The 26,348-nt window shown below is 46.5% G+C and overlaps 1 protein-coding gene across 1 annotated transcript in view; it reads left to right on the top strand.

The window, feature by feature from the left end:
* The window catches only part of LOC135368434 (cytochrome P450 4V2-like), a 36,295-nt gene extending 10,358 nt beyond the window's left edge, over positions 1-25,937 (top strand). The window contains exons 4-12 of the mRNA XM_064601687.1: positions 8,921-9,006; positions 9,083-9,270; positions 11,464-11,533; positions 15,558-15,684; positions 15,803-15,979; positions 18,690-18,863; positions 19,049-19,115; positions 20,138-20,317; positions 24,667-25,937. Coding sequence (XP_064457757.1) covers positions 8,921-9,006; positions 9,083-9,270; positions 11,464-11,533; positions 15,558-15,684; positions 15,803-15,979; positions 18,690-18,863; positions 19,049-19,115; positions 20,138-20,317; positions 24,667-24,836 — 1,239 coding nt within the window. The 3' untranslated portion in view covers positions 24,837-25,937. The remainder of the gene's footprint in view (positions 1-8,920; positions 9,007-9,082; positions 9,271-11,463; positions 11,534-15,557; positions 15,685-15,802; positions 15,980-18,689; positions 18,864-19,048; positions 19,116-20,137; positions 20,318-24,666) is intronic.
* The last annotated feature ends 411 nt before the right edge of the window (positions 25,938-26,348 follow it).

The raw sequence follows: 26,348 nt of genomic DNA, 5'->3' as shown, positions 1-26,348 counted from the left end.
AGTATCACACCACTACAGAAGTGCTAGTGCTACACAAGGTATACTACTACGTACCAAAAATGTATTCAGTTCGATTCTACAACTGTCCGCGTCGTATTGCGGTTCAGTTACTTAAGTACTCGCTTCGTGTTTACCTTGGCTGTGTATCTGTCCCCCTCCCCCCCCCCCCCCTTAATATAAAAAATAATGCAGTTTCTTCCAGGAAAGCTAACGACCTCTTTGCAGACGGCAAAGTGTCATTGCGCACACCTGCTTGCCTGCTAGCCTCTCTGTAACTACGTTCTTCAGTGCACTCTTTGCGTTTGTAACAAGTCGTGACATTTAACCATTCTACACCGACCTGACCAAATCCAGTTCCTAATCATCCTGGCGCTCCTGTTTCGATTTCTCAACGTCGCTGAAGGGCAAAGAGGGGCAACCATCGACTTCGGTGCCGGATCAAAGCTGCGCCCCACATTCGGCTAGTACACAGCTAATTGCGAAACGCGACCAAGGTAATCTATTAACACTGCGAAATCACCGTCTTTTTCCACCAGCGCAGCAACCGTGAAATGAGAACGAGTGGCTGACGACAACGCCGTCCAAACTACCGCATAGACTGAGATCGCTCGTGCTTCGGTGATTTCATTCGTGCGCGGAAAATCGCGTTAATCTCCGAGTGACTGTTGTTTGTGGTGAGCAAATGTTCCGATAGTTAACATTTACCGGTCGGTGGGCGCCCGTTGGAAGAGTTACACAATTCCGTGGTAAAGCGACCGCGAAGCGAAGTGCTGTCGTACGCGGTCTACGTTGACCGAACTGCACGAAGTAGTCGGCAAATCAGTCTGACCATCGAAAGGATCACTGCATGTATACATATTGTAGAATCTTATAGCAATATTACGAACATGATCGTTCTACTTTTACCTAGTCAGACTCATCACTACAGTTGCGGCGCACTATACACTTTAAGAAAAAAGGAGTGATTGTACTCTTTTTTGGGGGACTAAATGCATTGCCACAAAAAATAGTTCCTTTCGTTAGTAAATGCACGGGAGTAAATGAATGTCACAGAGTGGAGACTGCATTTCTATACCCCTGTCACACGGGCATTTCGATCCTTCTCGAATCCGATCTGCATCGAACTTCCCGAGCACGCTCGAGTTTTGACGCTGCTACACGGCCACTTTCAATGCGCATTGAATGGTTGACCTGTGCAAATGAATAAACGGAACTCATTAATTTCGCGTTTCCTATATAACAGCGATATTAGTGGTAATTTATCGTATACCGATGTAAGCATCATTTGTAGCTTCACGCGCATGTCCGTCTTAAGTTATGACAGTTCACCGGGGTCGAGGATGCAAATGGCGGCCGTCGAGCCGTCTTGAAATTCTCAATCCTGTTATGGGAACTGTCTTGAGTCAAGCAGGATCAAAGTTCGATCCTGCTTGGAAGCGGCCGTGTAGCACCATCCGATCTGCATTGGGTTCAGGCAGGTTCGGTCGAGCAGGATCGAAAATGCCCGTGTGACAGGGGTAGTGGCAGGTACACAATTCATGTGCATGCATGAAAATACTTTGAATCGAACCGTCAACCACGATATATCGAGTGATATAAAATCTTGCGAACATATATAGGCACAGTTTGCGAAGAAAGAAGCGTTAACTGTTTCTTCCTCTGTGTGTGGAAATTTCTAAGTTGACCGGGTTATACAGCCTAATGGCATCAAATTGACCAGGAGCACATATTTACGTAGACCGTTAAATTCGGAAGACCATTCGCGAAGTTCAGTGACAATTTGCAGGCCTGGGGAGTAAACGTCGTGGCTAGGGGACTAAAATGGGGAGTAATTGGGGGGGGGGGCTGCAAGGAGGACGGTGGCACGTTGTTGGAAGAGTACAGGTTGCTCATACACGCAGCCTTCCGCGAGGGACGTTAACTGTGGTGCACCGTGTGTCGAGATTTCGGCGCATGTTATAGAGAACCCTCACGTGGGCAAAATTACTCCACAGACCCGCGACCACTGTGGCGTCGCCCGTGATCGCAGTTGTCTCGCGACGTAAAGCCCCAAATCATTACTGGTTGCTTGTCCGCCATAAAAACTCCAATCATCATCACCATCATTAGTAATATTATGAGAGGTGCTTGTTCTGTGTGGCTGCTGATTAGGTGCTTAGCGTGCTTGAGGGGACCGGTTCCCCTGCAGCGGAGCATGGCGGTGCTTGAGGTGGGAACGGTGCTAAGCGCTGCAGACGTCGTGGAGGTTGCCTTTTAGAGGCAAAAAAGGAAAATAACCTGCGTGCATATTTTATAGCATATACTATACTCTCACATAGGTTCCTCGGGGCTTATCGTGCTTGCACTAATTGTACACCATTTCTGACAATGCCCAGCATTTTTCTCTTTTGCTGAGGAGTAAATCCCCCGCGCGAAAAGAGTATAAAGGAGTGTAGAGGAGGTGGTATCCCTCTACATGAGTCCTGACCGGCGATGATGCAATGTCCCAGCGGGCAGATGGTCGTGGCCTCACGCTAGGACGGTGCCGGTAGAACTGCCGTGCCAGCGCCGTAGCGCGTGGCAGCAGAGGCACGTCTTCGTCATCACACACGGGCCGCCACATCACTCCCCCCCTCAGACGCGGAGCGGTGTAGAGCTAGCGGTTGGGGTCCGCGTCGATACATGAAGAGGAGGAAGACGGGCGACAGGTGGAACAGGGACGGCTGGACTTGCGTCTTGTGCTGAGTGGGCAGAAGTGGCAGGATGAACGGTGCGGACAAGAGCTAGCCGGGAGGGTTCCAGGGGCGGGCCGAAGTGGAGAGCAGAGTAGGCAGGTAGGCAGGACGTAATGCAGGATGGGGCGACAGAACCGCGACCGGTTCGTGAGCGGTGAGCTCGTACTGTCGCCAAGGAGAGTGCCGGGGAGGACCATCGCGAAGCACGGGGAGACCGGGAGTAGCACTCGGTGGCCTCCGTGCGGGTCCCCGGTGGAACGTTGGTCCCGGTGCCTCTTGAGCGCCACTGGATGGGCTGCCAGCAGTCTGTATCGAAGCCTGGTGGGAAGGCAAGGCGGGCAGGGTTCTTGGGACTGGCATGACGATGAAGATGGGGCCATGCAGCCGCAGCAGCGTACCGCGACCGGTATGGGAGCGTGATGCTCGTGAAGGTGCCGCTGGTGAAAGCCCGAGGAGTGCCATCGCGAAGCATGTGGCGACGTGACGCAGAGTGAGAGACCATGGCGATGCGAGCTGAGTAGATGAGCGAGCTGGGTAGAACCATGGTGTTGCGCGGCCGTGCGTTGCGATGAGTGGAGCCGCGGTGAATTGACGTCGTCGCCTAGCGGTTCCTCGGTAGAACGTTGCACCGTACCTTCGGAGGTGGGCTTGCAGTAATTTGGGATGGTGCTTGGCCGAATTATACCGAACATGGTGTTCGTTGTTCGGGTCACCAAATGTAGAGGAGGTGGTATCCCTCTACATGAGTCCTGACCGGCGATGATGCAATGTCCCAGCGGGCAGATGGTCGTGGCCTCACGCTAGGACGGTGCCGGTAGAACTGCCGTGCCAGCGCCGTAGCGCGTGGCAGCAGAGGCACGTCTTCGTCATCACACACGGGCCGCCACAGGAGGATGTATACATTTTTCATCATGAAAGAAGGAAGTCACTGAAAAGGATAGCCACCTGTAGGACTCGAACCCACTTCTTCTCGATTACCGGTCCAAGGCTCTTATCAATTGAGCTAAGCTAACACGCCTCTCCAGTGACGTCTGAGCGTGCGTCAATTGAAAGGACAAACACATACATACGCTCACTCACTCCACTTTCACTCTTACATGTTTTCTCACTCGAACACACATTCACAGGAAGCCATGCTGTGAGATGGAGGGTAGATTGTGAGCCGTCAGGTGGTTGGCGATTTGGCAACTGATGAGAGACTCGAAGATCTTGCAGAGAAGACATGTGAGGCTGATGGGTCGGTAACTGTCAAGCATGTCCACTGGTTTTCCAGATCCCTTGTACACAGGAACAATATGGGCAAGTTTCCTCGGTGTAGGGATGATAGCTCTGGCAAAGGAGTAATTGTAGAGGTCGGCTAGGTGGGAAGAGAGAGAGATGTCCTGCAGGCCCTCAAAATGAGTGATGAGATTCCATCGGGGCCAGATGAAGCACTACTCTTCAGGATGATGATGGCTGATTCAACCTCCTCAGAGCTCACAGGTGAGGGAACAAATAACGGAACAGCAGGGCGCTGTGAAGAAGCTGGGTCCTGGATGCTAGGAGAGCTCAGTGTAGGATGGCCAGGATCCTTGACAGTGCACACATCCCCATTGAAGTGCTGGTTGAAAGAGCTAGCAATGACCTGTGGGTTATCAGTATAACCGTCACCAACGTGGAGTTGGGTTGCGGAACTGTCCTTTCTCATGGAGCAGAAAAACTGCCAAAATCGCCGAGGGCGCGCCACAAGCCAAGTCGCAAAGGTATTTCTGGTAGGACACTCTTATCTCCGTCTTTAGCTCCCTAAGAAGATCCTTGTATTCCAACCAATGTTGTTTGTCTCTAGTTCTTGTCGCCTTTCGAAAAGATTGCTGAGTCTTTCTTGACAGTAGCTTGATTGAATCCGAAATCCAGGGTTCACTTCTCGTGTTTGTTGTTTTGGCCCCATCTCATCATCGTATCTCTATTTGTGTGTGTGTGTGTGTTGTTTTGGTGTACATGGAGTCCATGATCGCTGCCCAGAATAAATCATACAAGAGATTCCAGGCAGGAAATCGGTGCAGAGGAATCAAGGTGCGGAAGAAACAAAGCGGCTCAGTGCTTCTCGGCCATCCGCAGCGAACAATAGTGCTTGCTTTAAGACACGGCGTTTTCCAGAGCAGTTGAAGTACATTCCATTCAGACACGACCCCAGTGTGATCAGAGTTTGAGAGGGGAGCGGTAGTGGATACTGACAGGAGCTGCGCTGGGTTCCGGCAGAGCTGCAGGTCGATTGTGTGGCGAAGATTGCGGTCCTGGATGTGCGTAGGGAAACGGACAACCTGGGTCAGATTAGCGTTATGGACAGCAGGAACGACGGCGAGAGAGAAAGGGCAAGTGTGCGTCCTGGGACGGCTTTAGGGGGAACTGTATTAGGTATATCCGCCTAAAAAAATTCGAGTGCGCAGGCGCTGAGGCGCATAGACGGTGCACCGGAAGCACACGTACGTGCTAGAGTTAAGCGGAGGAACGGTTCTCGCATGTTCAAAGTCCACACTATCAGCAAATACGAAGATTTCGCGCTTGAACTGCGCGTCCGTGGATTCTTGTGGATAGAAAGCGTTTTCCTTGAAAGCCTCGAGATATGGCTTTTCTTTCGTTTCCAATCCAATCCAATGGCTTAGATCGCTGTCACCGGTCCCCCCTTGAGGCAGTCACTTCAGTGTGCATGACAGGCAAAACAATAACGAAGGAGAAACACCTCCCACAAAGACTAGTAAGACGTTTCACCTAAATGATGATGATGATGATTGAGTCAAGAAAAAGAGCTAGGGCCGTAAGCCGCTGCACACCAGATTAGCTAATGAGAATTGGACAAAAATAACAGCTAAAAGAAGTAGAATGAAAGCAGATACAGACGAGGAGGAGGAGGAGGAGGAGGAGAAGGAGGAGGAGGAAGGGAGCTCAACCTGATGAGAACGACCGCGAGAAAACACGTCCACCACACGACACTCGCAGTCACAAGTTAACTACGTACTACCCAACATCTTTACAGGACTCATATCGGTTTTTAGTTAATAAACAAATAGTTTATCACTATATAGATTGTATTGGGATTACGACACCGTTTAACCTTCAAACGCGAGCTAGCGAAAGGGAAGCAGACGATAGCGGAAAACAGGAACAGGAACCCACAAATCCGGGTATTTCCTCAAACGTGGTGAAGAGCCGTATATACGACGTACCGATCACGTCGCACGTGGTCGTCGGCTATGTAGGTCAGACAAAAGGGGCGCAAACGGAATGTCGCCATCTCCTTCCGAAAAGTGATGCAGTCCGTCTTTCACGAATGCAGGACACGCCCTCATAACGCCCGTGAAGGAAAAGGTATTTTCGGTTGCGAATGTTTCGTATACGGTTAGCACATCAATCCATGCTCCTCAGCCCTTACTATGTCACCACAAACAGGTATGATTGAATAAGTGACGTCAGCATTATAAGTACCCTCGTAAAATTGCTTCAAATATCAGTGGCTCGGTACAGATTGAGCCGAGGTTAATTGAACGTGCGGATGAATAACTTTTGGACTGTTTATCGTTAGCTTCGTACACATAGCAGGATGCGCAGGTATAAACGTTCGATGACCGCATGGCGGGGGCAGACGGAACTTTTTCTTTTTACGTGTTAGCGCCGCGAAGCAACTGTGGCTATGAGCGGCGTACAGATGTGTAGAGATGGAGAGAGGACAGCAGGAAGGAGTGGGGGGACAGGGGATTAGTATGCGTACTGGGCCGACTTCAGGGGAACTGTGTCGACTTTCGTCTGGAAAGTCTTCGGAAACCCCAGGGAAAACCTCAGACAGCAAAGCCGGCGGTAGGATTCGAACCCGCCACCTCGGAGTCTTGAGCACGACCTTGGCTATCACCAACGAGCGGGAGCAGAAAGAACTATAAAAGTGAACGACATATTAGAGAGGGCTCAAGTGAACTTTTAGTGTTTACTGAGCGTATATGCTGAAAAGTCAACAAAGAAAAAGCAACACATGTTGAAATAGAGTTAAAGTTAAAATCCGGGCGGGTTGGTAGGACGTTCTAAAATCGTTAAAAAAAAACAGTGCAAGGGGAAGACAAAAAGAGGACAAAAACGAGACGACACACGCATGTCGTCTCGTTTTTTGTCCTCTTTTTGTCTTCCCCTTGCACTGAGGTTTTTAACGATTTTAGAAAACATATCTTGACCTCCAGTTTATCCCTTGCCCTTGCGGTGTAGTACCCAAAACAACGCCATTCTTCTGTTGCTGCACAAGTGCAAAATATGAAGTAACCTCCAAAACGTTATCATACGCTTACAAGCTCAAACTTACTTGACGACGCAATATGTGAAGCCATGTGAAGCAGTCGGAGCAAATATTGAGTTAAGTGAACCAGAGGGCGTCCCCCAGACAATTTTTTTTTCCAAAGTTGACCGTTATTTTCAGTTCACTTATATAGAAGCAATGCCACACCATTAAAAAAACGAAAACTTGTGGCGGGATTTGAATACATAACCTTTCCACAAAGAAAGCCTATTACGACTACGGCGCGCCGAGCGGACGTCTGCATTTCTTTTTTTTCCCTTTCCATTTTTCATAGAGCCACGTCACAGGTCACCGGTGCATACGTAACGAGGTGAAGAAGCACGTGAGGGCGGTAGAAAGCGCGCGTTTAAAAATGCTATGCCACGGAGATGGGATCAAGGTCACTAGTTCATCTGACCGCTCGCGGGACATGTGACAGTGTTATCTGATTGTATATCTTTCTCATTATCCGCGCTTCAGGGAGAATGTATCGCGCTGAATGCCGCGATAATTATGTGCTTCTGATGGTTAGATTGGAAGATGCTTCATTGTCCGTTTCAGAACGTACACCTATATCAGCCGGGTTCCAAATCGAAGCCTAATGGGTAGGCCAGCGCGAATAGTCATTTTAAAACCGAAGCGAATGTTACATAACCGAACCGACCGTCCAACCGAACCGCATACAAATGCAGCACACATGGGGACTCTATAAACATGCATGCTGCATGTGCACGCGATACATACAGGGTGTCCCAGAAAACGTGTCTTTGAATTATAATTTTTAAAAAAACTACACCACCTAGAATCATGGGGTAAATGGCATTTGTTCTTACTAGGTTTTTGCTACCTACTGATATGAATGTCATGTAACGTAAGCTTAACTGTGCAAATTTTTGCGTACTGAACTCAGAAATTTGTCAAGTAAAGGTCACTTTTTTATCTCACCAATGTGAAGAGCGTGCCGAATTTACTCAAATTAATTATAATTGACAGGGATATTGAGGAGCTATCCCATCGGAAAAAATAGCCGAACATCATGCTCTACGGAGCTCCCAGAGCATAGCGCGCAACAAATTTTTCAGCGCCATCGTTGTCAGTCCGACGAAAGGAGGTTGGAAACCCATCCCACACCGGCATCGTAGAAAGAGATAACACAGGCAGGGCTCATCGCATTCGGCTTCCGCTGGGATCATGTCTTCCCCCTCCCAATATCAGCAACTGTCACTTTTTCTACCATCGCTCTGTGGGCTGGGTTTGCAACCTCCTTTCGGCAGACTGACAGGGATTGCGCTCAAAAAGTCGTCGCGCGTTATGCTCGGGTGCTCCGAAAAGGACGATGTTCGGCTATTTTTTTCGATGGGATAGTTCTTGGATATCAGTGTCAATTATCATGAATTTGGGTAAGTTCGGCACGCGCTTTACATTGGTGTGGTAAAAAGGTGACCTTTACTTGGGAAATTTCCGAGTTCAGTTCGCAAATATTTACATAATTAAACTTACGCATGACATTCACATCAGGAGGTGGCAAAAGCCTAGTAAGAACAAATGCCGTTGACCGCATGATTCTGCGCGGCGTAGGTTTTTATTATAATTCAATGACACGTTCTCTGGGAGTCCGTGTATGCGGATCGGAATGTGGAGTAGCATTTTTTTAAATCCTGTATGTCTTCTCTGTGCCGTTGTCATCCTTACGTGTACAGCTTTCGAACTATTCGAATATGTTCGGGTAGGAACAAACATCGATTCGATTCGATTCGAAATTTGGAAATGTAATTCCATACTCGAATCGGATACACAGTTATTCGCCTCGGAATTCAAAAATTCCGAATATTCGCACAGTCCCCCGCTGCTGCAGAATCCATACGGGAGTTACAGTTCTCACTTTCATGTTTTCCTCGTTTCGCTGCAACAGGCGGTGCTGAACTGCTCGACGAACCTCAAGAAGCCAGTCCTGTATTCGCTTCTCCACCCATGGCTAGGCTCGGGACTTCTCACAAGGTAAGTATACGCGACATCGGGAACTTGTTTTCCGGGGTTACGAAAAACCACCACTGTCTAACACCCCCTTTTTCAGCTTCGGTTCACAGTGGAGGTCACGCAGGAAGCTGTTGACGCCAGCGTTTCACTTCAGGATCCTCGAAGACTTTCTTCCCATCATGAACGAGCAGGGCGATATTTTCAGGAAGGTGCTTCAATCGAACACAGATAAGGTCGTCGATGTGACCACTTTCGTCACAGCTTGCACTCTGGATATAATCTGCGGTACGTAGTACACGCTTAAAGGGGCACTAATGTGCAAAAATTTTCTCCGCGCTGAATCAAAGATGATGTTACCTTGACATGATCAGTGAGTTTTAGTGTATCGTAAGCTACCCCTTACGTACGCAAAGGCGGTGCTGAACGAATTTAGGGCTTCCAGTTTTCGGCGTTTATTCATGAGGAGATTACGCGGTTAGTCATTTATATGTTTCGTCGAATTTGGATATATTCGACATTTCCAAACGTTTTCGTAAAAAATAGATGCCGAAAAATCGGCACCTAGAGGGAGAGTTATCCAGGGACGACTCATCAAAGGAGGGCAGTTCAGTAGGAGGGCGTACACTGAAAACGCAAAGACTTTCCTTTCATTTGTTGGAGTGTTTCACGTGTACTTAAGAGCCTTAACCCAGTACGATAAAAGTTTTACGGGGGAAGGTCTTTACTTTTCCTGCTAAAAGTGTTACAGGGGGAGGCCCCGAAGGGGAAAAAAATACATTTAATACCGGCTTTTTTCGGCATGTAGCACCATGTGTAGGAGTATATAATTCCGAGTTTTTCAGAATATTCAGCGGGTGTTTTTCGGCATTTTTCGGCTAATTCCGAAAACGCAGAACCCTACGTACGATGCACTAAAACTCACTATTAACGAGCGAAATATAGCTCAATTTACGCCTTTCCGTCTCCCTTTCTTTCTCAAGAAGCGCGACAATTCGGAGAGGCCTCGGATTGGTCCTCTCAAACCATCTCTCGCGATGATTGGACGACTCGTTTGAGGAGACCAATGAGAGCCCGATACGCGTTGTCGGCTGTCTTGAAAAGGAAAGTCGGCTGTCTTTCGCTAATAAATCACGAACCACGCAAGCGTTGGGTTCTGTTCCTTTTATGTTGATGCCAAAGTAACGGCATATTTCTTTCCGCGATGGGATATTTTTTGCACTTTAGTGTCCCTTTAAAAAGAGAGAAATCAAGACGGAAAGATCAATACGCTTCGGGACGAGCCAACTCCTATACGGGTGAACTTCGACCATAAATCTAAAGACGTCAGTGACTGGCTTAGGCGGGCGCATGACGCTTCCGAGTCACAAAGTAGTGCGCTTGCACGCTTCAAACTGTTGCTTGTATACATGTTGCGAAGAACGCCCATCGGAGATGACGAACTTAGAGCACATTTGCATGCTGTTAAATATAGGTACCGTAAATCAGCAGGCATTTAGGTGACGTTGGTGGCGCAGTTCAACAACTTGTTGTTTGTAAACCCAGTCCAACAAGTTACTTATACATGTGGCAGGGAACGCCAAACGATTCGGGGCGACTGGCTTGCTGCTCCTGACAGCTACGTAGCCGACACATAACCGACTTCCTTGTTTTAGACACAGTGTTATGCGCACACTATGTATAGAGTATACTTGTACCGCCGTACTTGGCGAGCAAGGCGCAGTTATGTGGCGACTTGAACGCCGTGTTGCCCGTAATTTTCAATTTTAATTTTCTAGAAAACTGTGATTTTTATACCTGTGCTATAGCTTTCATGTTGTCTCGGAGTGTTGGTATATGGCATCATATTTCACAGAAACATATAATACACTCGAAACGACAGTTTTTTTTTTTTTTCCCCTATAGATAAGGTGACATGCTGCAGGGTGGTCAGATGTTCTGATTTCAGGACGAGCATTCCGCACAAACGCAAATTTGCTTTAGCTTACCGCGAACGCTTCTTCGAAATAAAACTGGGAAAATTCTTTCACTTTCTCCAATTCAATAGAAACACGTGCGAAGTGGTAACAAGGCACAAAGCGATGAGGATTGTATTCGTGAATCGGATAACCCTCTAGCCCTACATCCAAGACAATGAAGCACCTCCGTGTTCTCTTTTTTGTAGCCGTTATTTAAAAGTAACCCGCAATTTCGCAGCACGCCCGCGAACAGGGAGTGATGACAGAAAATATTGCTCGTATTGCGCGAAATTTTCACACCAGAGCGCACTCCGATGATAGGAACTTACAAATGGGAATATTGACTTTAGACCTCTTTCACAACATTAAGGCCAATATTCCTCGAGAGAGAGAGAGAGAGAAAGGAAACACGTATGTCGTACGCATGCCGAAATGGACCAAAAAAAGCTTGAGAACCGCCGCTACAAGATGAAATTGAGGTAAAACTGTTAAAGACTAGCCGCTCACCAGTTTGCATTTACAGAGACAGCAATGGGTGTCAGAGTGAATGCTCAGACAAATCCATCCTCGACCTACGTCAGCAATATTTACAGGTAAGAAAATTGGCGGCGTCTTTGGACATTGTGTGAAACGCGTTCAAATACTGACAGTTTTGTACCGGGTGTTTCACGAAGGCTGAATAATTCGCAGACTGGTAGAGCTATCGAAAAGCTTCCTCTTGAGTGAGCATCCCCGAGGCATTGACATCGGATGAACACGTAACCAGGCATATGAACACGTGTGATTGGCTGCCGGAGAGCTGAACGAAAGAGCGCACTGGTATGCTGCTCCGAGCAAGAAATATGTAAACCGAAGCCAGTTAAGAACTCGAAAAAAATCACAAAGTGTCGACGCGGGTTTTTTCTGGGAATCGTTTGCGCAGAATGTCCCGATCGGTAAAACAGGTTCTGAAAGTGTCCGAAGTAAAATTTAAAATTTGCGAGTTTTATTTAATTAATGGGCGTATGCAAATGAGCTGCTCACTGCTCAGTTCTTGACCGATGCGTCAGGGATGATGATGACCAGAAGGAAAGCTTTTCGATTGCGACGCCTGTTTATTCTTTAGCCGCGGGACCTTCGTGAAACGCCAAATTGCATATAGTATATAGGGGCGGTATAGGGGATATATACTATATAGGGGTCACCGTTGGCGGTAAACTTTTACGCGGAAATAGAAGATATTCCACTTTTGATGCACATGGTGACCACAGGTACTCTTATAATAAATCTTAGTCACTGAACGGTAAAAAGCTAGCTTTTCTTTTTTTTTCTTCTTCTTCTTCCTGGAAATAAACAGGAAAATCGGATAAGGCAGTTCTTCTGTTTCAGCTCCTCATACAATTTATATTACACTATGATTTGTTATCTAATGTTCGCTAAAAAAATCCCGGTCGTGCAAAAATGAAAATTTTGTTATTTTCCAGTTCTTAAAAAGAAAAAAAAACATGAGTCTTTTTGTTTTTCTACCAGCAGTTTAAAATTTGCGGCAAATTTTGCGTCTCCATATTCATAACTCTTATCTAGTAGGATTTTCCGTTGGTGGGCACTGTTAAATAAATAAATAAATAAAATAAATAAATAAATAACTGCAGGTATAGCATCCCCCTATACGAAGTGCACCATGGATGCTGCTATACTAATCTGGTCTAGATGTTGATGTTGGCGAAAAAAAAAAGAGTAGGGAGAGATTGAATTCGTCACACGACTAATTCAGCTACTCCCATAAACAGACCCTCCACCCCCCAGAGGGGGAATAAAATAAAAAATTGAAACTCGCCGCTTTCGCCGTCTAGAAAATCCTCTTGCTCCCATCACTCCGATACCAAACGTAGCCCCTATGCTCAACGCACATTGTTCCTGCAGGATTTATGGGCTCCTTCTGGAACACTCGCGACTACCTAACGAGGTACTATACGTAACGAGAGCTGCAGCGGCATCGCTACGCTACGAGGCTACTTAGTATTTTAATGAGTAATAGCAGCCTCCTGGATTTATCGGAGTGAGTGGCCGGTCCAGGGATTAAGGGAGAACGCGTTCCGGAGAACAGCCACGTTGCTGTCTTCATAAATTGGGCATGGCGGTGAACGTCGTGTTTCGCTGTTATGTCTTCTTAACTTAATTAAAGCAGCTTCCACTCTATCTTTTGGAGTGCCGGACGAGAACATGTCGCTTCCTAAGGATCGCTCAACCATTTTTAGCCTTATTCTCTATCGCACCATGTTCCGGCTCGTTTGCATATATAGCACTATTTGGCGATGGATATATCCAGTCTTGGGAAGCAATTTGTAACTGATTACTTTTTGCAGTAACTAACTAGTTAGCAACTAGTTTTCCACAAACATAACTGTAACTGGTTACCGCTTTTGACTAGAGTAACAGTAAAATATAACTGTAACAAGTTACTCAGGTACGGCAACATTTTCCACGCGTCATTTTGTCGAGGCCTCAAATATTCTGCCGTTTCTCCCAAACAGGAATAGACGATTTTACAAAGATGCGCGCGCCACCGAGTTCGCGGCGCAAAGCAGCATGGGAACTTGGAGGGACACTCGTCCGTCGTCTGCTTGGGTTATGATACACCCCGGCAGACGCTGCTGCTGCGCATACCGGGAATGTTGTTGTTCTTCTTCTACCTCCGTCTCATAATGCTCTAAGGCCCTCATAGTTCCCATGAGCCCTTGCGTGCCACAGGTGGCGCTTGCTTCTGTAAAGATGTTTATTCCACATATTTTATCGTTTCATACGCAGCCAAGGATGGCCTCAGACTAACTCCCGAGACTTGCGCTTGTCCCATCCTACAGTTGGCAATACAACTTCCATGACCTTCTAGTGGACCATAGGAAATCCTGAGCACAGTATAACTCTATGCTCGTGCAGTAACAAGCGCAAAAGCAAATGTCTCGAGTTACACTTATTTGGATTTTTAAAAATGTAATTGTAAAGTAACTAAGTTATTTTAATGTGGTAGCAGTAGCTGTAACTATAGTTACACTTCGAAGAGAGTAACTGTAACTCATTTGCAGTATCAGTATCTCACCATCGTCACTTTTTCTGTGTGTGGTTGACTGCATTGTAACTTACTTACTTTTTTAGTAACTTATCCGTGACTGGATATATCAAAATACGTGCTCGCTTTGGGATTTTTTAAATAATGACTGGCTCCAATGCTGCTATCTCACATTCTGCCCCCCCCCCAAATCACCTGTAATTATAAAGTCAATTTATAAATATTATGTAATTAGTCATCTAGTAGTTGCATATTCTCGTCGACAGACTGTCCGCCTATAGCCGTACAACCCACCCGCAAAAGCAGCATCTGTGTTGCTCTCATAGTTTGTATACAGGGTGTTTGCTCTAACGTGTCCAGATATTTTATTTAAAGCGAGCGGTAAAAGAGAAACGAGCGCTACTTTTCAGCTACTTGACTAAGAAACGGGTGCTACTAGTGAAGCAGTACCTGTTTCTTACTCAAATAGCAGAAAAGTACCACTTGCTTTTTTTTTTATCGCTCGCTTTGAATATAACTTCTGGACACGTTAGAGCAAACACCCTGTATATACAGTGTGTCCCAGCTAACTGCGAACAGATTCTTTAAATATATATATATATATCACATTTTTCGAGATGAAATCAATTGCAATATAGCCTATGCTGAATGGCACTCCTTAGGAACTCAGCATGGCATGGCAGGAATGGCATCAGCAAACTCCTAAGACAATGTCCTAATTAACTTTTAATCGTTAACTTTTTAATTATAAAAGCTACGAAGTTGTCCCAATGAGAACATCTGGTCCATTCGGTCACCTGATACCGTAGCCATTTTCAGGACAAAAATCCGTTCGATAGATCGTCCGCAAAAAATTCGTGAAGGAACACCATTTTGTTCTTTATTTTGTTCATTGCGCATATCCAGAGACGCGTCTTCCCTTCACTCCCAATGTGAGAGGGTGAAGGAGCACAGTGCCGCCTCATGCGTCGAAGATGAGCTTTAGCTTGCGGAAACAAAACAATCGGCGGATGCTATCGGAACTGCCCTTATCTTGGGTTGCATTTTCTGTTTTCGTTTAATCTTTTTCCAGGACGCTAGAGATGATACTGTGCTCTTTCACCCTCTCACATGGGGGGTGAAGGAAAGACGCGTCTCCGAAGATGCGCAATGAACAAAATAAAGAAAAAAAAAGGTGTTCCTTCACGAATTTTTTGCAGACCATCTATCGAACGGATTTTTGTTCTGAAAATGGCTACGGTATAAGGTGACCGAAGGGATCAGATGTTCTCATTGGGACAACCTCGTAGCTTTCATAATTAAAAAGTTAATTAGGACATTGCCGTAGGAATTTGCAGGTGCCCTCCTAAGGAGGGCCCTTCATCATATGCTATATTGCAATTGATTTCATCTCGGAAAAAGTGATATATATATATATATTTTAAGTATGTTCGCATTTAGCTCGGACACCCTGTATATATATATATATAAATTTGTACCGAATAAAGAAAAACACCTTGCGCATATTTACGACTACTAGCTTCTCATATATGGCGTAACTCTTTTCGCTTTTTTGTTTTTGTTTCGTGGAGAGTTGGCACCAATTTCATCAACCGGACGGTGCGGCCCTGGCTGTGGATAGATTACCTCTACCAGATGACCGAGGAGGGACGGCTCTACTACAACGACATCCGCTCCATACACACGTTCACTAAAAAGGTTGGCCATCAAGAGTGTGACCTTGTCCATCGTTGCAAGTGTCGCGTACGATTACATTGCACGCACTTAGTCGGTGAGAGCCCTTCGTAATGGTGCGGTCATTATGAGCCTCGTTTAGGTTATCCGTGAGCGCAAAGAGACGAAGCTCGCAGAGTTGCAGCTCATCGACCCTTCCACGGACACGGACTTAAAGAAACGGCCGGTGTTCCTGGATCTCCTCTTGGCCCATCACATAAACGACAACAGCATCTCGGAGGAAGATATACGAGAAGAAGTGGATACGTTTATGTTCGAAGTAAGCTTCTGGAAGCCCTGAAGTAACCGCGCGTAAAGCGTAATGTATGCCAATGTTCTTCTTTAAAAGCCCACCGGAAAAAGTCCGCTCTTGTTGTTATATATCGGTCACTGGCAGGGAAAATTGCGAGTCCCCCAACAGCAGGGGCTTATGCCTTTTTTTCTTAATTATTATGTAGAATTTACGTTTTTCCCGTCATCTGTGTGACTCACACTTTTATCTGATTCCATGTAATGTTTTGGGGTTATACGGTTTGGTGATGGGTTAAATTAGTGTAATTAATTAACTGACCAGTTTTATTTTGGACCACTAATTAACCAATCTGGTTATTACAATAAAGTTAAATAACCGGACTGAATTACAAGTCACCAGACTTAATTTTACACCAAAACCCCGCGAACCTCTCCAAGGGAGAGAGCCTCCCTGTCTTTTTCTTGCTTGTCCAGTGCATAGCCTACATAGGCCAGCAAATTCACTCATGGTGAGTACCATGTGCTTCATTCAACATCACATTACGCACAATGGTGTGATGTCGGGTGATGGGCTGTGATGTTGAAGTTGATGTCAAATGATTGCGATAATGTATATAGAAAATGAATCATGGGCTATATGTAGAATCGAATGATGGGTTATGAATAATACTGATGCGATGGGCTGTGAGTAAGGTCCACCATGATGTGATGTTGAATGAATTCCAAGATAAACGTTTATTGATGGCGCTTGGCTGTCATTTTTGACGCATTCTCCACCAGATTTGTTATCGCGGAAAGGTTGCCCCTCCCCCTTTTATTTATTTTTTTCTAGATTATGATATTGCATTCAAATACATATCCGTACTAAGACTTGCTAAAATTGTATCGCTCATAATGCTGCGATTCGGTGTCGTTGGACCACAGTGTTGCCCACGACGCCGTGGCGCATGGGCGGAAGGATCTCAATGAGAGCAATAATGTTAATAATAGTAATAATAATAATAATAATAATAATACTTTATTGAATAAGGTGCCTGCAAACAGCAGTGCCTATGCAGCAGTGCACCAAGTCACAGCTAAGTGTTGTTTGTGTATGCCAGAATATCAGTACGTCATGAACTGCTGATAGGGTAATCGTATCACAATTGGCAGTCGTATCCCTTGCACCGATCGTATTCAAACGAAGTCACCAGGTAGGTACCCAGACGAAGTTTTCTACCTTTACGCCTTTTCTACTACAGCTGTCAGCTCACGCAAGAAAGAAAGCCATTGTGTTAACACAACTGTTGTTGCATAATTTGAACGTAATTGCACACATCATACGGATATTCTGTAATACTTTCGCCGTCCTTGTGTTTTCCCCCTATATTTCAGCCAACGCATTGTTTCAACTTTAATTCCATTCTTCTCTTCATATAGAGCGTTGTTGTGATAACGTAACTTGTGTACGGCTGGTCGAAATCAAATCCGAGTGTTCATTATATAAGAAAGTAACGCGCGATGCCTATTATCCCATTATCTTTGAAGTCGGAAAATTAGGAAGGGCACGGAAAGAACGGTTTCGGCGACTAAGGCGACTAAGAACGTCGTTGACGTTCGGTAACACGTATGCCGGTTAGCGTTATCCCATAAAAAGTGTGTCATGACGGAACAAAGGAAAATTTCAGCCAGAAAGTCGAAAATTGCTTCTTAAAATCTAGGCTAACAATGCAGCTACATATTATATGTGGGACTCGTCGTACCTGACACAGTTTCTTTGGGCGTCTAAATACCGTGCACCACTAGGAGGGGGCACGGCAAAATTGTGGAAAAGCAAAATTGACAAGTGAAACAAAAATTACATTTCACATGCGCATTCTTAAAGGATTGACAAGGAAGTAAAGGAAGTGACAATTTGCATATTGCTCGAAACCCATGCTCTATGCAGCGCCAGCAGTCTTTTACGAGCCACCATGCTTTGGCTGCACGCTGCCTGATCATTGATACCTTGTCATTATATCTTATCACGCGACCTTGGATACCCCGACCAATCCCCTGGTGTGACGTAATCAGGTCCATGAGACGCGGGGAGCAGCCGCGGCGCTCCTTGCGGGGGACAGTTAGGGTGCCTGAATACTAGCTCCCTCAGTGTGGGTTGGAGTCACCCTTTGCAGAAGTGAACGCCGCAGAGCCGCCATTTTGACGCCCTCGGTCGCCATGCCTGAATGCTGCGTTCCGCTTACACCGGCCGCTTCAAACGTCCTTTACTAATTATTTACTCAGTTTATGTCTCGCTAAGGTCCGTGGCATAGCTAACTGTATAGCTATACAGCTTTGTCAACGCGCCACGTGCTGCGCTTGGGCTTCAAGATGGCGGATATCGTAGCAGACGACGCGGTTTTCTTCACCCTATACAGTATTCAGACACCGTAGGGAGAGTCCACATCACGGTGTCACGTCAGCATCACTCGGGCTTGGAGTTGAGTGGCTTCTTAGAGGGTATGCGCATCACAGACATCTCTCACGAGCGCTACAGGTCAGTCAGGATCGTCGTTCTTGCGCATGAGAAAACATGTTATTTGTTGCGCAATACACCGCAACCAAAAACGAAAACTTGATGGAGGGGGCGCCTTCGCTGTTCCTGTTGTAGACTCACACATAAACGGCTCATGGGATTGTACAGTAGTACATGGTTCGGTGGTTCAGTCAGTTCATTAGTACACGCAATAAGCCACAGTGCAACAATTTTTCTGCCCCAGGGACACGACACCACAGCTGCCGCTATATGCTGGTGCATATACCTGCTGGGTCAGTACAAAAACGCTCAAAGAAAAGTGCACGACGAGCTGGACGCTATTTTTGGTAATGATCATAGCCGTTACGCGACGGTCGAAGATCTCAGGGACATGAGGTACCTCGAATGCTGCATCAAGGTAAGACACGTGTTTTCGCATTCTCTTAACTGCCAGTATAACCGTTATCTCTATGGCACTTGTATACAACGTCCAACGGTACGCTACACGTTACAGAAAGTGTTTAATGCATTAGAATAGTGCCTCTCTGGTTCTTCTTATATCGAGACAGTGGTCGACGACCATTTGTAATGTTTCCGTTTCAGGAAAGCCTCAGGCTGTTTCCCTCTGTACCCATCATCGGACGAGAAGTGCAGAAAGAGTTCACAGTCAGTAAGTTGACAACAATGCAAAATGAACGAGATTCATCCGTTCCGTCGTTCGTGAACTAACGGGCGAAGGAAAGCGCAATTTGCACTTTCCCTCTTCCCAAGAGGCGCGACAATGCTGGCCGATCTATCACCAAAACACATGGAACATGCATAATGTAAAACCCAAGACTAGGGAACACGAAAGGACAGACACAAACACGAAGTCTCCAGAACATGGAACATGATACCGTTGATGACATCTATTTTCATGGTAGTTGGTAATTCTGTAGTTAGTTTAGTATATAGTTAGTTAGTTTAGTTTATAGTTAGTATAGTTTAGTTTACAAATTGCAATGAATGAAAGATTATGTTTAAACATAGGATAGCTGGTTGTGTTGCGTAACTAGTATTCCACGTCTGGCTACTAAAATACTGTAAAGATAATTTTCCATAATTTGCTCGTGGTATTGGAATTTTTTCGCATACAATCATATTTCCTTAATAAATAATCACAAGTATATTTGGTGAAAGAAATATCAAGTGAACTATAGAAGGTCTGTGCAGTAGGTTATAAACCAAACTACAAACATTTGTATCTGATCATTGTGTGGATATCAGTCACTGAAAGCAGACGTGATAGAATCGCTGGGAGGTTGCGAAAATTATCCATAGAGCCCTTTCTTGCGCCAATAATAGAGACTGGAGAATTGATTTATATGTAAGCCCATAGATCTCGAGAGCATAATTAATATGTGTGCGTATGAGAGCATGGTATATGTGACGAAGAACATTCACAGGAAACAGAGATCTGACACGTGGTAAGGCGAATAGCCCCGATGACATATTTTTCCGTACAGCAGTTCACGTATGCGGTATTGATGTCAAGGTAACCTACTCTTTCGTTGGTTAAATGTTACTTAATTGATTATAAATATGTTGATTAAATCTTAAAATTGGAATGCATTTTTGGAGCTCATATCCTCAACAAATAGTAGAGCCCCGATTATGATCCTGTGAACGAGAAAGTGTCATTTGTTTGTGCAGATGGTAATGTGATCCCTGATGGTACCGTCGTTGTGATATTCTCCTACGCATTGCATCGAGACAAAGACACGTTCCCCAAGCCGGAGGAGTTCATTCCTGAACGGTTTTCCCCAGAAAACAGCCTAGGAAGGCATCCTTTTGCGTACGTTCCATTCTCAGCAGGCCCAAGGAACTGTATCGGTAAGGACGTTCTGTCATATTCTGTATCAACCACGCTACGCGTCATTTCTTAGCACTAGAGTGCAAGCTTTACAGCAAAGCACCAACGATGCCCATCTACAGTAAAAAATAAAAAATAAAGCATTGCAGGACAGGCGTAGGACGGGTACGAATGCAGATGCTTTTAGTGGAAGCACATAATAAATACCACACTATTCTAAAATAATACTATTAAAACTCGTTGCCGTAAATTCACACTAAGTGCACTGCGGGTCGCTCGTGCAGTAAAGGCGTTGTGCCACTCTGATAGATGCTGTTCATTACATCATGCACGCATTGAGGAAAAAACAATTACCGGTATTTTTCTACCGGTGTATTTGGACGTACTCGTCAAGCTCTGACATCACAGCTCCGGCCATTCCCATTGGTAGACGTAAGCATGGGACCTCTCTCGCGCTTCCACACTGGTGGAGACGCCTATACACTGACGTGAGAGTCGCATGAGTCTCGGTATTCGCGGTGTCAGTTTTCTACGCGTCTATTACCCCCTTCGCTGTTTAACTTGGTATGCAGGTTCATATGGATGCAAATACATATTTTCTTTTTTTTTTTTGCATGCATCTGGAATAGCTTGAGACCAAGTGTCGCAACCCCTTTAATACCTGTGTCATACGGGCAGAACGTTTAAATGTCGTCTATCGTCTAATGTTATTAGGGTCCCGAACGGCATTATCCACGAAAGTCGTGCCACATGTCAGTTGGTAATGACATTAACCGTGTACTCACACGAGCGACATCCTCACTGAAGATTCTAGTGGAAGAAAAAGCGAAAACACTGCTCACAGAGCCGAAGTTCCGTCCTGTGCTATGTTGGGCATTCACGCGGTGCCGGAATATTGGGAGCAGCTTACTGCGCACTTAGCAGACGACACTTAGCAGAAGACACCGTCAGCGTCTTTTCCTGTCGTCTGCTACGGAATATCTTGTGGCTGTGTTGCAGGGTATTCCCCACGGTTAGCAGTTAAGTGAAGACACGACGTTGTGTGCTCACGCTCACGTGGCAGCAGAAAGCTATGACGTGTTTCACATCTTCCGCTGCAGTATTGTGGGGAATGTCGCTCGCTGGGGAATGCCACCCATTTGGCGCCGTCTTGCGTTCTTTTGTTGGTATCGTCGAAAATTTCAAAGAACTCCAGCTGTTCCTTCGTCAAAGAATACTCGTGTGACCTTCAAATTATGAAGTAATCTTGTCTTGCTCGGTACAAACGGGTTTCATGCAAGAATAAAATTGTTCTGCGCAGACGGTGGGAGCGAGAGTAGGCACTTCATCGGCGAATGAGTTCATAAGAGCCGAGTCACGCAGAGAATAAATATGTATTTGTAATGCCCCTCAGGAATAAGCACGTTTTTGTCATTTTTTCGTGTCCGTGACGTGGCAGGGGTAAAAGATTGACATCTCATTGAGATATAATAGTTGCATTGAGAAAGCGATGTGACGGGAGTTATGTACTGATTACGCGATAGGAAGTGACACTGAATCGTACCAAATTTATGGCATTGCAATCTACGCGTTCCACACCATACTTTCCCAGAATATCGTTTCTTTATGTGTCGTGGAAGCAACACAAAAATTATTTTCTACTCTCGGGATGTTGACGTCATTGGCTGTCCAATATTATCCATAGGTGGGCATTTTGGTGAAACCTCACTCGCCCTCACCCTCACGGCCCTCACGGGCACATGCCCTCACTAGCCCTCACCCTCACCGCCCTCACGAGCACATGCCCTCACTCGCCCTCGCCCTCACGGCCCTCACAGACACATGCCCTCAATCGCCCTCACCCTCACTGCCCTCACGAGCACAGGCCCTCACTCGCCCTCACCCTCACGGCCCTCACAAACACATGCCCTCAATCGCCCTCACCCTCACCGCCCTCACGAGCACAGGCCCTCACTCGCCCTCACCCTCACGGCACTCACAAACGCAAGCCCTGAGGGTCTTACCCTCATAACGTCTCCTGTGAGTACACTCATGATGTTGTGCCCCTCATAAGACCTCCTGTGAGTGCACTCATGAGGTCTGAGGGGCGCCAGGTCTCTGTGAGTGAAGTCACTGTGAGTCTGTGAGTGGTGAGGCCTGAGGTATGTGAGGTCAGTATGAGGGCATTCAGAAATGAGGTCAAATGACGCATTATGTGGTCCCAGCGACACAACCACTGGCTGTGTAGACGTTAAAGGGCTGGTGTGCCCGTTTTTAGCAATTTCGTCTACGTCGCGCTGGGAACACAGCGAAGCGTCCTGAGCTGACTGATTACTTGGCGATATGGTTCCATCGACCCATATACAGGCAGGGTGCACTTTAAAGGGCTGGTGTGCCCGTTTTGAGCAATTTTGTCTACGTCGCGCTGGGAACACAGCAAAGCCTCCTGAGCTGACTGATTACTTCGTGATATGGTTCCAGCGACCCAACTACCGAGAGCGTGCGCTTTAAAGGGCAGGTGGGCCGGTTTTTAGCAATTTCGTCTATGTCGCGCTGGGAACACAACAAAGCCCAGGACACTTGGCTGTGTTCCCCGCGCAACATAGACGAAATTGGTAAAAACGGGCACACCAGCCCTTTAAAGTGCTCCCTGCCGGTAGTTGGGTGGCTGGAACCATGTCACCAAGTACTCAGTCAGTCAAGACGCTTTGCTCTGTTCTCAGCGCGACATATACGAAACTGCTAAAAACGGGCACACCAGCCCTTTAAAGTGCACACTGCGTGTAGGTGGGTCGATGGAACCATATCACCAACTAATCCGTCAGCTAAGGACGCTTTGCTGTGTTTCCAGCGCGACGTAAACGAAATTGCTAAAAACGGGCACATCAGCCCTTTGAAGTGCACACTGCGTGTAGTTAGGTCGCTGGAACCAATTCACCAACTAATCGGTCAGTTCAGGGCGCTTGGCTGTGTTCCCAGCGCGACGTAGACGAAATTTCTAAAAACGGGAACACCAGCCCTTTAAAGTACACTCTGCCGGTACCTGGATCGCTGGAACCATATCACTAGTGCCTTCATAATTTGTCCACGTCTCGTAAGCGTCATTTAACCTAATTTCTGAATGCACTCATACTGACCTCACACCCCCCAGGCCTCACCAGTGACTTCACTCACACAGACCTGGCGCCCCTCAGACCTCATGAGTGCACTCACAGGAGACTTCGTGAGGGTAAGACCTCATGAGTGCACTCACAGGAGACCTTATGAGGGTAAGAACCTCATGAGTGCACTCACGGATGGCCTAATCGCGGGCTTGCCCTCACTCACCCTCACCTCAAAAGCGTGAGGTGAGGGTGAGGGGCACTCATGAGGGCCCTCATGAGTGAGTTCGCCCAGCTATGATATTATCACGCGCCTGACAACGTATTCCTCCTCGAAGGTCGAGTGCCGTCTCTTCGCCACAGCTGCGTGCTGGCTGTGCCAACGTAGGGCGGAGAGCGGAGACTTGTATTGTCCACATTACATTTATCTTTGTCTTTTTTCTAACAAACTCATTTCTCTTTCTTTTCTTTCTTTATAATACACAAAATGATTCACAATTCCATTGTTTGGACAATGCTGCTTGGCCCATACTACAGTATATGACAACTTGGTCCAGTAACGCGTATGAGATGCAGCTTCGTAACGCTGCAGACGCGGACTGGATATTCATTAGCATCCGGGAATGTCCAGTCCGTCCTATTTTCTCATCGGTATACTGGGCTTCCAAAATGCAAAGCGCGTAGCTTCTTCACTCACCTTCCTTAGGAACATAAAATAGGTGTCTAAACATAGCAGTTTCGCCAAGGTTAAAAGATCTTTCGTGTGTCAAAGACGCATTGTTTCTCTGAGTAAGACCTTCCCATACTTGTCGAAACGCCAAACAATTAACAGTCAATGTCAGTATCTTCCCCCTAGCATACTCTTCTGTGAGCTGCGCAGAGTGTCGAATCGTAACGTTTCTTCCCTCACGCTTTCCGAACATATTGCGACGAAGCGGTTGATACCAGATCGAATGGGTTCATTCTCGCATGTTTAGACGAAGGAAAGTGATGTCAGTAAGCGGTCGAGTTGCCAGAACACTGAGTACTCAAATAACCAAGTTCGAAAGCGTTTATACATTACATGAAATAGAACGATCAACAGAACCAAACAGTCGGGCATCAAGGGAAACGCCGCAGACTTGTGAAGAGGTACCATTTCACTTGACACGGGCAGTGGCATGTTTCCATGCGGCAGATCGCATGTGTCCCCTAGGTCAAGTTCTCAAAAACCAATGACTGCGCAAAACAGGTCGCTAGTGACATTCTTTAAACAACGTTCGTGATCCTAACGACTTTTTTTCATTCAGGTCAACGTTTCGCCATGATGGAAGAAAAGATCGTACTCTCCAGCCTCTTCCGCCATTTCTCCGTGGAGTCCTTCCAGAGGCGTGATCAGCTGGACCTCGCCGGCGAGCTGGTGCTTCGCAACCGATCGGGAATCAAAGTCAAGCTCACGTCCCGTTTCAACAACAAGTGATCTTCAATACGTGACTCGTACATATATTTCAGTGCCCAAGTGCACGGCCTTGCCAAATGCTTTTGGAACCAGTGAGACCAGTGTATATGCCCAATCATCGTCTAGTCAATGTGCGCTATGATGACTGCCGCTTCCCCAACCGAAGCGACAGTACAGTATGGTCCTCAGATGGACAGCAACAGGGTCGCAAGGCAGCAAGTATTGCTCCAGGTCTTCAAGGAAGTACAGTCCGTCTCGTTCTATATAGGCTTAAAAAGTGCGAGTCCTTCCTGTTGCTATGGGTACCAGAGGCAACACGAAGCAGAGATGCGTTGGTGAATCAGACGATAATGGCTTCAGGATTTATGTGCACGTTCCCGCCATCCCAGTGTCTACCACGCCACAGGACAGGCCCGCGTCGGCAAACAGGACAGCTTGTATCTTGCCTAATAGAGTTACAAAAGGCGATGCTCACAACGCCTTCACTATAACCACAGGTCTATATTGCTACAACGCAGACGACGTTCTCGTACTCTCATGTGGTGTTGGTAGATCTGTTTGTCGTAGTCGAAGGTGGGATTAACCGCAGAGGAAGAAATAATTTCGCTTATCCCTGAGGCTATAGACGGCGTCACGCGCGCCTGTGGCCTGGTAGTCCGCTCAGTACAGTACGCACCGTACGATATGGGACACGTTCCTGACAAGTGTCATAGAAAGCGATAAGATCATATTATTACACCCACATGTTTCCAAGCAATGTAATGTACTGAACGTGCGTGCGGTAGCAAGTTGCCTTTCTTGTGTACAGTTCTGCAAAACGACGCACTGCCGGGACACCTGCCAGTCATCCCAGTGAACCTGAACTTTTCATTGCATTATGGTTGGGTCGATCGCCTAGCACTGCAGCGAGAAAAATGAAACAAAGCCATAGTTGTCCAATCCGCAACATAACGCACGTCTCCTATTCGCGCGGTCTGTGCATCAACAGTGAAGGACGTCCACTGCCCAGTCATTTGTTTCAATTTTCAAGATCTTGTTGCTGTTTATTTTGTACATGAAATGTTTGTTGGATCTAAAGTTTATGGTTACATTTCTTACGTTCGAATAAATCGGTTACGTTGATGTGCCCTTGCATTTTGTCATTCGAACGCTCCTGCTGCAGGTGTCACTGCTACCGGTGTATCTTCAGTTCTTCATATTTCATAAGCATAAGCAGCTCCTGCGGGTAGTTGTTTTGCAAGCTTCGCCCGCTGTCTTGCGATGGAACTCCCCACTCATTATCATATAAATAAAATTGTTCTTTGTTCCCGCTGTTTTGTATGCACGCGCATCGCTCACAGTTATGCGCTGCAGATGCTGTCGAAAACAGAGTGCCCGTGATCTGGAACCCCAATGGACGACCGGACGACTCAGCATCGTCGCCCTTACGGAAGGCATTGTTCCCAAGTGGAAAATGTTTGCATATGGAACGGAACCGCTCACAAATGGTTTGTGAAACAAATTGCACTTTGAATAACCCTTGCAAGTTGTTCA

The sequence above is a fragment of the Ornithodoros turicata genome, chromosome 9, assembly GCF_037126465.1.
Source record: "Ornithodoros turicata isolate Travis chromosome 9, ASM3712646v1, whole genome shotgun sequence".
NCBI lineage: Eukaryota > Metazoa > Arthropoda > Arachnida > Ixodida > Argasidae > Ornithodoros > Ornithodoros turicata.
This window is presented reverse-complemented; position numbering and strand designations above follow the sequence as displayed.